This window comes from Macaca nemestrina, chromosome 12, assembly GCF_043159975.1.
Source record: "Macaca nemestrina isolate mMacNem1 chromosome 12, mMacNem.hap1, whole genome shotgun sequence".
NCBI lineage: Eukaryota > Metazoa > Chordata > Mammalia > Primates > Cercopithecidae > Macaca > Macaca nemestrina.
The window spans coordinates 15269683-15281270 of NC_092136.1; the positions used below are offsets into that span (position 1 = coordinate 15269683).

An 11588-nucleotide genomic window follows, 5' to 3' on the forward strand; every position below is an offset into this window, starting at 1 on the left:
AAGAATAAATGGATAAATGACGAAATTTGGAAAATCCCTTTGGATCAAAACAGTAGTTGTATTTGTAGACTGCTTTATAATTTTCCAAATATTCTTGCTTCACTCATCAAGTATTTATTGTTTCAGGCAATGCACTGCGTTCTGCAGATACTAGTGAATAAGACAGAGGCAATCCTTGTCCATTTATGCATTAGATCCTCAAAACCACAGTCCTATAAGGTAGATAAATCTACTTGACAGATGAGAAAACTGATGACTGAAGAAGTTACAACTTAAAAGCAGACACTGGAACCTGAGGTTCAAATATTTATTGAGTGCCTTTCACGTGCTAGGTGCTATACTAGGAACTGGACATACAGAAATGAAGCTCAGATTTAAAAAAATTGCTCTCATGTTGCTTACTTTCTAGTTGTGAGCACTAGAAAATGTCAAACACATAAAACATCTAATATGTCAGATGGTGAATACACAGAATAATAAATCAGAAAGTGGAGATGGGGAGTTCAGGTGCGATTTTGCATAGGGTTACCTGAGAAACCTCTCCAGAAGGTGCTATTGAGAAAAGACAGAAAAGATGGGGAAACTAAAGAATGATATATTTCACAGGGGTCCATTTAGGGTCTTCAAGAAGCCTTTGATTTGCTCAGGGCTTTCCTAACGGCCTCTTTTACCTCCTTGTTTCTCAGGCTATAGATAAGGGGATTCAGCATTGGGGTCACCACGGTGTAGAGCACAGACACCACTCGGTCTCCCTCAGAGGACTGGCCTGTGTTGTCTCGCAGGTACATGAAGATGAGGGTGCCAAAGAAAAGAGCCACGGCAGTGAGGTGGGAGGCGCAGGTGGAGAAGGTCTTGGCCCGGCCTCCAGCAGAGCGGATGTGCAGGATGGCCACGATGATAAACAGGTAGGACACCAAGATCACCAAGATACAGACAGGCATGACAAAAACAGCAAACACAATAATCACCACTTCCTGAGCGTAGCTGTCCCCACAGGAGAGTTTTAATAGAGGAGGGAGGTCACAGAAAATGAAGTTGATTTCATTGTTTCCACAAAAGGAGAGAGTGAAGGCTGTGACCGTTCGAACAAAGGCACTGAAAAAACCAGCAACGTAAGCCCCAGTGACTAAACCCCAGCAGGCCTTCTCGGTCATGATGGTGACATAAAGCAGGGGCTGGCACACGGCCGTGTAGCGGTCATAGGCCATGATGGCCAGGAGGTAGCAGTCGATGGAGGCAAAGAAGGTGAAGAGGAAGAACTGAGCTGCACAGCGAGCCTGGGAGACGGTTGTGCCGTTCTCCCACAGCACAGCCAGCATCTGAGGGATGATGGTGGACGCGTAGCAGACGTCCACCAAGGAAAGGTGGCTGAGGAAGAAGTACATTGGGGTGTGGAGCCGACGATCTCCGCGGATCAGAAGGATCATGCCTGTGTTCCCTAATGTAGTGGCAAGATAGAAACTCAAAAATACGAGGAAGAGAGGAACCCTCCACTGGAGACGTTCAGTAAATGCAGTAAGGAAGAACTCCGTCACTACGGTGTAATTCCTTTCAGCCATCCATTCAGTGGTTCACCTGCAACGGCTAAGACAAGAGCCAGAGGAGGGGACACCTCAAGAGAAGTTGAAATGATTTCAAGTAACAAAGCTTTAAATTGAATGTCTTACATGTTGGCACTCAACTTCAACACAGTTTTCAGTCAAAGATAGATATAGACAGAGAGCTCACTCACTGTAACAGAAGATAAAGAGTGATGAATGCTTCTATCATAGAAAGAACAGAGAGCAAGTGGTTCCCAGACTTACAAGTCAGCACTTGTATTTGCAACTGTCCCCAATTAGCTGTTTGATCTTACACAAGGCACTTAACCTCTCTGAACCTCAGTTTCCTTCTCTGCCAAAAGGGGATCATAATGCTCACCCTGCTTATGAGATAAGGTTAATGCATAGGTTAAAACAGAGGCAAAAGCACATTGCACATTGGAAAGCTAAAAGCACTCCACATATATAAGGCGGCTATTTAAAATTTTAAATAAATGTTTTAAGGAAGGAAAATTTATATTCTCTTAACAAAAACATATAAACAAAAATATCTATTAGCAATCAGCAATGGGCTCTGCTTGTAGGAATATTACTATTCTCAGTCTAACAACATGAAAGTTTAACAAACAGCTGTTACCCTAATTAGAGTTGACTGGCTTATTAAGGGTGTACATAAACACATACTCAAATGTTAACCTTGAAATCAAAAGAGCAAACGTAAGTTTTTTTAGGCACCTAACAAAGCTCCATAAACCTTGTTTGGTCATTCTCAAAGCCCCTAATAAAAACAGTAGCTTGAAAATAAACAGCATCCAAATTTGAAAGCAGAAATATTTTTGTAGTCTGGTGTTGTCTGAGTGCTGTTGGAGGAATTCAGGTTAATAAATTTGGGGGTTCTTAGTGGAGTTCTAGAACAGGGCTGTAAAGGAGGGCTTCCATAGTGTTTGAATACCTGATGTACCGGCAGCCAGACCAATACTGAGCTGATCCATTAAGGAGAATAACAAAGAAAACAAATTAGATCTGAAAGTCATGAGCTGGACACAAACTGTCCTCGCCTGAATTCTACTTTGCTAATGCCCTCCTCTTTTGTTTCGTGTGTCGTCTGCCCATCACCTGCCAATCCAAAGGACACCTGGCTTCTAGTTTACCCACACTGCATGTAAGACCCTGGGCAAGTCATATTTCCTCTCTGGGCTTCAGTTACCTTGTCTTTGTTCCCTTCCCATAAACAAAATTGCAGATATCCCCATAATCATAGCAACCTGATGAGATGGGGTCACTTCCAATACTTCTGTGTTTTATTCTCACTTCTAGGAGTCTCTCTCTTTCCTCTACCCCTTGACAAAGCAATATATCCCTGACACTAGTGTTTCCTTAGATTTTTTTTAGACTTACTTTGAGATAACAAGGCTAGGGGACCAGACTTTCTCCCTGAGCTTCCAATCTAGCATGAAACCTTGCTGATGTGCTTCTTATATTCGCTGTCCCAGCATCACATCCTAATTGGTTCCCGAGGTGATTCTCCAGAGGAAGGTGATTTATCTTCATATGACTTCCTAACAAGGTGTCTAATTAATATCTTTGAAAGTTTCTCTTGAATTTCAAACTTCCAAACCCCATCCCTCAGCAAGGTTCCTAGTCTTGTCTTCTTCCTGCCTTATGCCAAAAGAAATGTACTTCTTTGAAGGTTTCCTATATCTCAGTTGGGAGTTTTTTCAGGGGTTTTACCCAATGCCACCCCAGCCAGCTATGAACTGATCCCCAAAGGAGGCTTTAATAAGCATACGCTTTTGCTCCCCATTGCCAAAACATGCTGTCATTGATGACTTCGAAAGTTCACCATTTGGCAGAAGCAGAGAATGGTGCAGGTGGGGAGTCATAAGATAAAATGTTGGAGAGGCCAGAGTGGGCGGGCTGTGAACAGACTTCCACCAGGCAAGCTGAGCAAATTCTTGAGGGTAACCAACCCCTCCACCATAGCACTAGTTCTCAAACTTCAGTGCGCATAAGAATTTATCCAAAGAATTTTTTTAAAATGTGAATAGCAGTGCCCCACCTCCATAGATCGATGCAGATGCAGTACATCTGCCATGGGAGCAGTATCTACATTATGAAGAGGCATACCAGTGGATTTCCATACAGTAAATCTCCAAAAATTGTGGCAACAATGTCTTGGGATTGGGACCTCTAGGCCTGCCTGCCCCTCTGTATGTCCTGCCATAAACTAAAGTAAAATGATAAAGACATGTTCTTGCAAAGTATGATTTCTCCAAAGTCCTATCAGTGCCTTTCTTCCTCACAGGAGACACGAGATAGGGTGAATGTGATGTTTCCCTGTCTTACAAATTTTAAAAACCTAGATACAGAAAGGACTCCGGAGCTTCTTGGCAGCAAAACAATGACTTGGACCAGGTCAGTGCTCAGTTGATCTGGAACATGGCGCTAGGCAAAAGGACCCCAGGGCAGTGGTTCTCAAGCTTCACTGAACATTAGAATTACCTGGGAAGCAATTTCTGAGGCCCAGATTATACCCCTTAACAATTGAATCAGAATGCCTGAGTGTAGGAGCCGAACACAGCAATTTTCTTAAATTCCCTGGTGATTATAACATGTAGCAGATTTGAGAACCATACCGGAAGGCTTCTACTTTGAAGGCCTTACCTTTCCCCAGGTGTCACAGGTAGACGTTCCAGGAAAATATGTTCACTGTTCTCATAAATCTGGAGACCACTGAATACTATATTCTTCACATGGAAAATCACATTACATATTAGCATATTAAAGGATCTACAAAATCCTATAATTAAGAAACCTTGGCAAACTAACACAGGAACAGAAAAACAAATACCACATATTCTCACTTATAAGTGGGAGCTAAATGATGAGAATACATGAACACATAGAGGGGAAAAACATACGCGGGGGCCTACTGGAGGGTGGAAGGTGGGAGGAGGGAGAGGATCAGGAAAAACAACTAACAGGTTATTACCCATTAGGCTTAATACCTGGGTGATGAAATAATCTGTACAACAAACCCCCATGACACAAGTTTATCTTTGTAACAAACCTGTACATGTACCCCTGATCTTAAAAGTTAAATAAAAATAAAAATAAAAAAGGAAACCTCATCAACTTTTTCCTAACCCACCATTTCCCAAAAGAATTTGAGCACAGAACTTCTTTTTCATTAGCATCATACAAAACTAGAGTTCTAAGGGAAGGATGCTCCTTAGGCAGTGCAGCTCTAAAGAGGCTCAGAAACTGTCCAAATGCCAAACAGCAAAGTAGTAATTGTTCCAAGAAACAGCATCTCCTGATGACTCATCTCAGGATCTGGCTCCTTGAAGTCTCTGACTGACTCCCCCAGGAGCAATCACTCCTACTGGGAAAAGAATTAGAAGAGAGTCTGGGGGAGCAACATCATTCCAGGCGGATCCCTCAGGAACTGTGGAAGAGGAAACCACCTTGCCCTTTAAAGAATGTCTCTCTCTTTGATTGTGAAGTGGATCCAATGGCTGAGCCCCTGCAGTTCTACTATCTAATTACAGCAACCCCCTCATTGCTACCCCATATAAAAGAGACTGTGAGGCCAACAAGGCCCTGCTTTCAGGAAGCCATAGTCAAACTTAAAACAACTGGCTTATTTAAGTGGCTTCACTGAATCATTCTATAATGCATACATAGACTAAAACATTACATTGTACCCTATAAATATGTAAACACAATTATTATTTGTCAATTAAAATTTTTAATTAGAAAAAAACACTATCAGAATGATTATTAAGATGGTTCAGTCACTGTTTGGCCAGTCCCAGAAGAGAAGCAAAATGAACCTCAGAGTATAGATTGAAATTTCATATATTGTGAGTATTAGAGCCTATAAAACTGAAGTGAAAGAGGTTTAGATTTTTTTTTCTAAGAGCTATAGATCTGAGCAGAATTTGGAAAGGAAAATCCAACAGGAAAATCCAACAGCAAAGACCAACTTAGCTGCTTACTGTATGCCAATTCACTCTTCTAAGAGATGATAGATGATGATAAATCAGACGATAGATACAATTGATAGTAGATAGATTCACAGATATATGATTAGGTAGATAGATAGATGATAGATGATAAATGGATGATAGATAATAAATAGGTAGATGATTGATAGAAGATAGATAGATAGATAGATAAATAGATAGATGATAGATAGATTCATTTAATCCACAAAACAATTTCATGAACTAGGTACTATTATTATCTTCATTTTAAGGAGATAAGAAAATTTAGGCACAGATTGTTGAAGTGGACCACTAATAATCCCACAGTAAGTGGCAGAGCTAGAGTTTAACCCATGTGGTCTGTCTGCGGAAGGCACACTCCTAATTCCTTTAGTATATTGCTGACTCTCGTGAAGATGTCTCTGAGCTCCACGTTTGGGAATAATTGAGGGGTTCTTCCTTCTGTGTCTGTATTTACCTTGCAGCTTTTTAGGAAGAAGAGAACTCAGCTAACAGATGAGACCTAAGTCTCAAAGTGAATAGATTGTGGTAGGAAATTCTCGGGGCACTCGACCAGGCCCTCGCTCCTTCTACGAAGTATCACCATGGCCACTGGTGAAGGGCCGGCCTTACCTTTCTAACCATAGCCGATTGGATCAGAAAAAGATCCGAGATGACTTTATTTCAAGGGATAATCCTCTCTTCTTCCAAAAAGATCTTTTCTTGAACTACTTTAAGTGTTCCTTATAGCCAAGAAGTCATGACTTGTGGCCTGGAGGAACTAGGACATATGTAAGGAGGACGTATCTTCAGCTCTTGCCCCGAAATTCATCTTCACTATCTTCTTCCATCCAGACTTAGGTGGATCTCATGCCAGTTCAAAGCTGAGGAACACCTAGTGCCTATAAATTCACTTTAGAAGGACTTTGGAAGGACTTATCCTACTGCAAACGTTCCCCTCTGAATTCATCATTGGTGTCCCTGCCCTCACTTTACATATTGTAGAACTGCAGAATTTTTTTTAGGCTGTGATAAGATGCTGGAACTGAAGGGGGAATTAGAGGTCAAATAACCCAGGCTTTTCAATTCACAGATGAACAGGCTGAGGCTTCCAAATAGGAAGATGTTTAATGATTACATCAGTAGTTAATTTGATTCCCAGTCTGTGACTTTTTAATGCCAAACTGGTTAATCAGCACTTTACACAGTGATCCCTTATTGCTCTTAAATATAGAAGGGGCCTCAAATAAAGATGACCAAATAATTAAGTGCATTAATCTTAATTCAGTTCTATGCATATCTGTGCTTCCTCCAAATCCTCTCAGAGGTGTGCAATCCTGAGGTGAGTGCCCTCCATTGCTTCCCCTATAAGATTTCTCCAAGTGTTTTCAGAGCCTTTATGTCTGAATTTTCCAGAATGATGAAGCCAGAAGGAACTTTGGAATCCAGTGCACCTTCTCATTTTACAGATGTGGAGAATGAAATCCCAGAGGAAGAATGACCTACGGTCCCTGGGTTTCTTAATGAGAATTTCTTAGTTGCAAGTGGCAGAAGCCCATTAGGTAACATGGCTTGAACCCGTAGATGAATTCACTACATGATTCTCAAAACTGTGGGGAGGGGAGGAAGGGATGCAGCTAAGTCTCAGGCACAACTGTGACCAACAACTCCCATGACACCAAGAATTTCTCTATTGTCTAGAACTGTTTCTGACTCAATGTTCTTGTTTTTAACAAAGTAGAAAAAAATACCCACTAGTTGTTTCTACTCTTCACATGTTCTAGCTTTTTGCCACAAAGAAGATGAAAAGTCACGTTTTTAGGTTCCAACTTAAAAAAAAAAAATCCCAAGGAAGAACCCAGATGTTATGTGGCAAAAAAAAATGGGGCACCAAGATTGGCCCAATGTTGATCAGTTTCCAGTCAGTGAAGACCAGGAAGACGGGATATACAGGGAGATGTAGTACTTGCATGACCCATATGGTTAGAGTAAAGAATGGAGTATTTCCCAGATAAGAGAGAATGCTGTTCTGGGAACACAAAAGAATAGATTTTTACCACACAACGGTAAGAAGAATCAGAGAAATTCCCACTGCACCTGTGCTTCAGAGAACCCCACAGAGATGTTGGCTGAGCAGTGGCTGAGGGAGGCAACAGGTGGCAGAGTGAAAAGCATGTTGACCACTAGAGTCTAAACAGTTTCTGTGTACATCCTATCTGCCATGAACAAGGCATTGGGAAGACAATGGCTGCTTGATCATTTTTTAAGCTTAAGCCTGACGTCTAGGGCCAATGTAAGATGCAGAAAATGTGTCTCTGGCCACTCCACCTTCCTTGGCCTTAGCCATTCCCATAATTCTGTTTCCAGGTTCTCAAGTGCTCTCTCTCCATCTTAACCCATGCTCTGAGAGAGGTCTCAGACATTTCCCTTCTGAAGGAGATGACTGGCAATGCTTTATGTGAAATCTCTTCTCAAATAATTTAAAATTTAACAGGGCTGAAGCCTAGATAGAAAGAATCTGAGACCACAGAGGGACTCATAATTCTCTTAATCAACCTGCTCCCCCATTTTTCAGATGGAGAAATTGAGATACAGAACAAGGAAACTGTTTTATGGAAGGACACTCAGCTGACCGGGAACCATCACCACCCAACATTTCCTATCATATCCTATAGTCTCCAAGAAAAGGTCAGGCAGACTAATTTAAAGCAAAGAAAATTTAAACAAAGAATAAGGATTTAAGATGGACTCGCGCTCATTCTTGGCTACTCAAAAATCATGCTGTATTGCTCATATCCACTGCAACCAAAATAAAGTAATATCTGCCAACTCGCACTTACCAGGGAAGAACTGTGGCTTTTCTTCTCCCCGTCTTGTACCAAGTAGTATGGTCCCCAGAATATCTCATTCGTGTTTGGGGCAGAAAAGGCTGGGAGGCCCTCCTGAGGCCCACTAGAAAGGTCATGCTACCAACAAGTCCCTTCTTTGACAGCTCCTGAGGACCTGGATCCTGATAGTGGAGTTCTCCTTGAAGGGCAGCGTGTGTTGGCAGACACTTGAGAAAGGTAATGGGAGGAGCAGGGCTGAGTGCATGGCATGAGACCAGGCAGGATGCAGATGGGTGCTACCATTGCTGTTCCCATGTGAGCTGGATGTCCAAGGTTTCTCTTCAGAAGACCTTGTTATTCTCCTTTTAGGTACTATAGCTACATTCAAAACATCCCAGTAGATGGTGTTTCCTGGTTTCAGTAACCTGGATTTCCCTTAAGCATGTATATCCAAAAGCAGATTTTTTAAAGCTTGAGGCATAATTGCTATATTAAAAACTTACAGTTATTTAATATATATATATTTTGGTGAGTTTGGATATACACATATCATGTATCTGTCATCTCCAAAAATTTTCCAATGTTCTTTTGTGGGTTTTCTTTTTTGTTGTTTTCTGGGTTTGTGATTTTGGGTTTGGTTGCTTGATTGGCCTTTTGGTGGTAAGACTATTTAGCATGAGATCTATTCTTTTAACATATTTTAAAGTATTCAATATATTGTTAACTATAGGTATTATGTTGTACAACAGATGACCAGAACTTACTCATCTTGCATAACTGAAACTTTATGCTGATTGAACAATTCCCCTATTTCTTCCTCTCCCCAGTTGAGACAATCACCATGCAGCTCTCTGCTTCTATGAGCTTGACTTAGGTTGGTGCAAAAGGTATTGAGGTTTTGCCATTGAGAATAATAGCAAAAACTGCAATTCGTTTTGCACCAACCTAATATTTTTAGACACCTCATATAAGTGAAATCATGCAATATTTGTCCTTCTGTGACTTGCTTATTTAACTTAGCATAATGTCCTCTAGGTAAATCCATGTTGTCAAAAATGGTAGGATTTCCATTCCAGAATTAAAATAACTGAACTAAAAGAATCACAGGTTTTTTATTTGAATGAGTTCAACACAAGATATAGCAGAACGTAAGAAAATATTGACACCCATTTACAATCAGGTAACTTCCCTATTGTCAACTTTTCTTAAAAATGTCCTAATTGAACCCCGACTCATCTTCCATACCTAAATGGAAAGCATTTTTTAACTTTTCCTGAGCTCTATTTATAGACAAAAAGGTAGATAATGTTCCATATACAACATGGGGTTTCATGACCACTAGTTCCTACAGTCTTTTCACTTAGCCTTTCCTTCTTGAATATAAATCTGCAAATACTTGTTTAGAATTTAATCAGAAGGAGGCATTAATTTTTTTTCTTCTACCTGGCAACTTATTCTCTTAGTAGCCCCTTTCCATTCATTGTGTACTTCCCGACTTCTGGTAGATTCTAAGAGAGCAAATAACTCCTTAGTATACTACTTTTATTCACACAGACGCAATATTGTCTTTTACAACCAGGGGGGAATTTCATATCACTGATTCAAGCTTTCTAACATTTCTTTAATATTTTTTACACCACCTGTAACACAATTGACACATATACTATTTATCAACCATCCCTCTTAGTGAAGCTATAAATTTTAAGCCTGGGTTTCCACAACCAGAGAAAAAACTATTAAAGGGATAAAATATTTCTTGTGAAAATTACAATATGTACTTTAATATATCCTGTCTTCTAGAATAAACATAATGTCTTTAAAGATTCAGATGTGTTTTATTTTACTATAAGTAAACTTCCATTGAATATCCTTTGGCTACCTGCATGCTGAGTCTCCCACCTTTCACATATCTTCTTCCCATTTAAAGTCTTGTAACTGGAATTCCATGTTTGACACAGCAGTTTTGTCTGGCTGAGTTTAAAATCATCCTAGGTTGGTAAGATACTGTCACCCTCTCCCCACCTTTCCCCTTCCACAATTGTTTACATCATTCACATACAGGGGATCCTTGGTTTGTTGTTGTTGTCTTGGTTTTGGTTTTGGGGTTTTATTTATTTATTTATTTATTTATTTATTTATTTATTTATTTTGTAATCTAGGAGACGGAAAAGAAGTTTGAGTTCCAGGTATAAACATTTGTTTAAATGAAGAAAATATTAATAGGTGGGGCCTATTCTCTTCCAGTGCCTTGGGTTTGATTGAGACAAGTCCCCTGTGATTAGAGAAGTAAAGATCAAGAACAGACAGATTTTGTGAGGCTTTGGATGCGGGCTGAGCTGCTGGAGAGCGTACGGACCCAGGATAGGCAAGGACCACCCTCCTGCCTATCCCCATGTGGAATGCAGCAATGTTCTGCCTCCCTGAGGGAAAAAGCTTTGAGAACACAGAGAGTCAATGTCTATGATACAGACACTGAGCACGCCATTATGGGCAGTGGGAAGGTATAACTTTGCTACGTGGATTTTTAGTCATGCCATATGATGAGAGACAGCTGTAATAGGTAGGGAAGAAAAAGAACAGGGCATATATCCCCAAGTGATAGCAATTGACTGACACGTTGTTGTAGGCATTGTTTAGAAGTTTGTGTGAGGCCTTCTTGAGACCTACAAACAGAATATGAAGGAATACCTTAGCAGGGTCAGCTTTACTAACTGGATCATCAAACGACCATAGTTTGATCATTAAAAATAAATGTAATCTAAATATTGAATCCTAAGTGATGATACAATTCTGAAGTGCATAGAAGTAAAGGGTACTAATGCTGATGTCGGTAACTCACCTTGAAATGAATCAAAAAAAGGTGGTTTGATGAGTGAATTGATTGATGAATAAACTCCCGGATAGATTACATCTATGTAACCAAGTAAAGATAGCTAATATTAGCAATGACACAATCTCAGTACTGAGTATAGGAAATTTACTACACATTATTTTTAACATTTCTATATGATGAAAATCTTTCATTAAAAATTTTGCAAAAAAAAAACTACTCTTATAATCACGGACAGGTGAGGTGTGTCATATTTGGATTGCACAGGATTTAATTTCAAATCCTTTTGTCACTTGTCCCGGGAATCAAAACTCCCACTCCAATCTCTTTTCAGGTTGACTTTTCCTTGTCTTCCTTCCTCTCCCTGGAGCTAAAAGTTCTGGTTCTTTTTTATACCTAG

At 40.2% G+C, this 11588-nt stretch overlaps 1 protein-coding gene across 1 annotated transcript; it reads right to left on the reverse strand.

The window, feature by feature from the left end:
* Positions 1–623: 623 nt before the first annotated feature.
* Positions 624–1617, reverse strand: LOC105496082 (olfactory receptor 9Q2). The gene has a single exon (XM_011766147.2). It carries the CDS (start codon positions 1557–1559, stop codon positions 624–626), a length of 936 nt encoding a protein of 311 aa, XP_011764449.1. The 5' UTR covers positions 1560–1617.
* Between the last annotated feature and the right edge of the window lie 9971 nt (positions 1618–11588).

Bases quoted from the DNA above. Each gene is read 5' to 3' on its own strand.
- LOC105496082 (XM_011766147.2), bottom strand. From the start codon at position 1,559: ATGGCTGAAAGGAATTACACCGTAGTGACGGAGTTCTTCCTTACTGCA.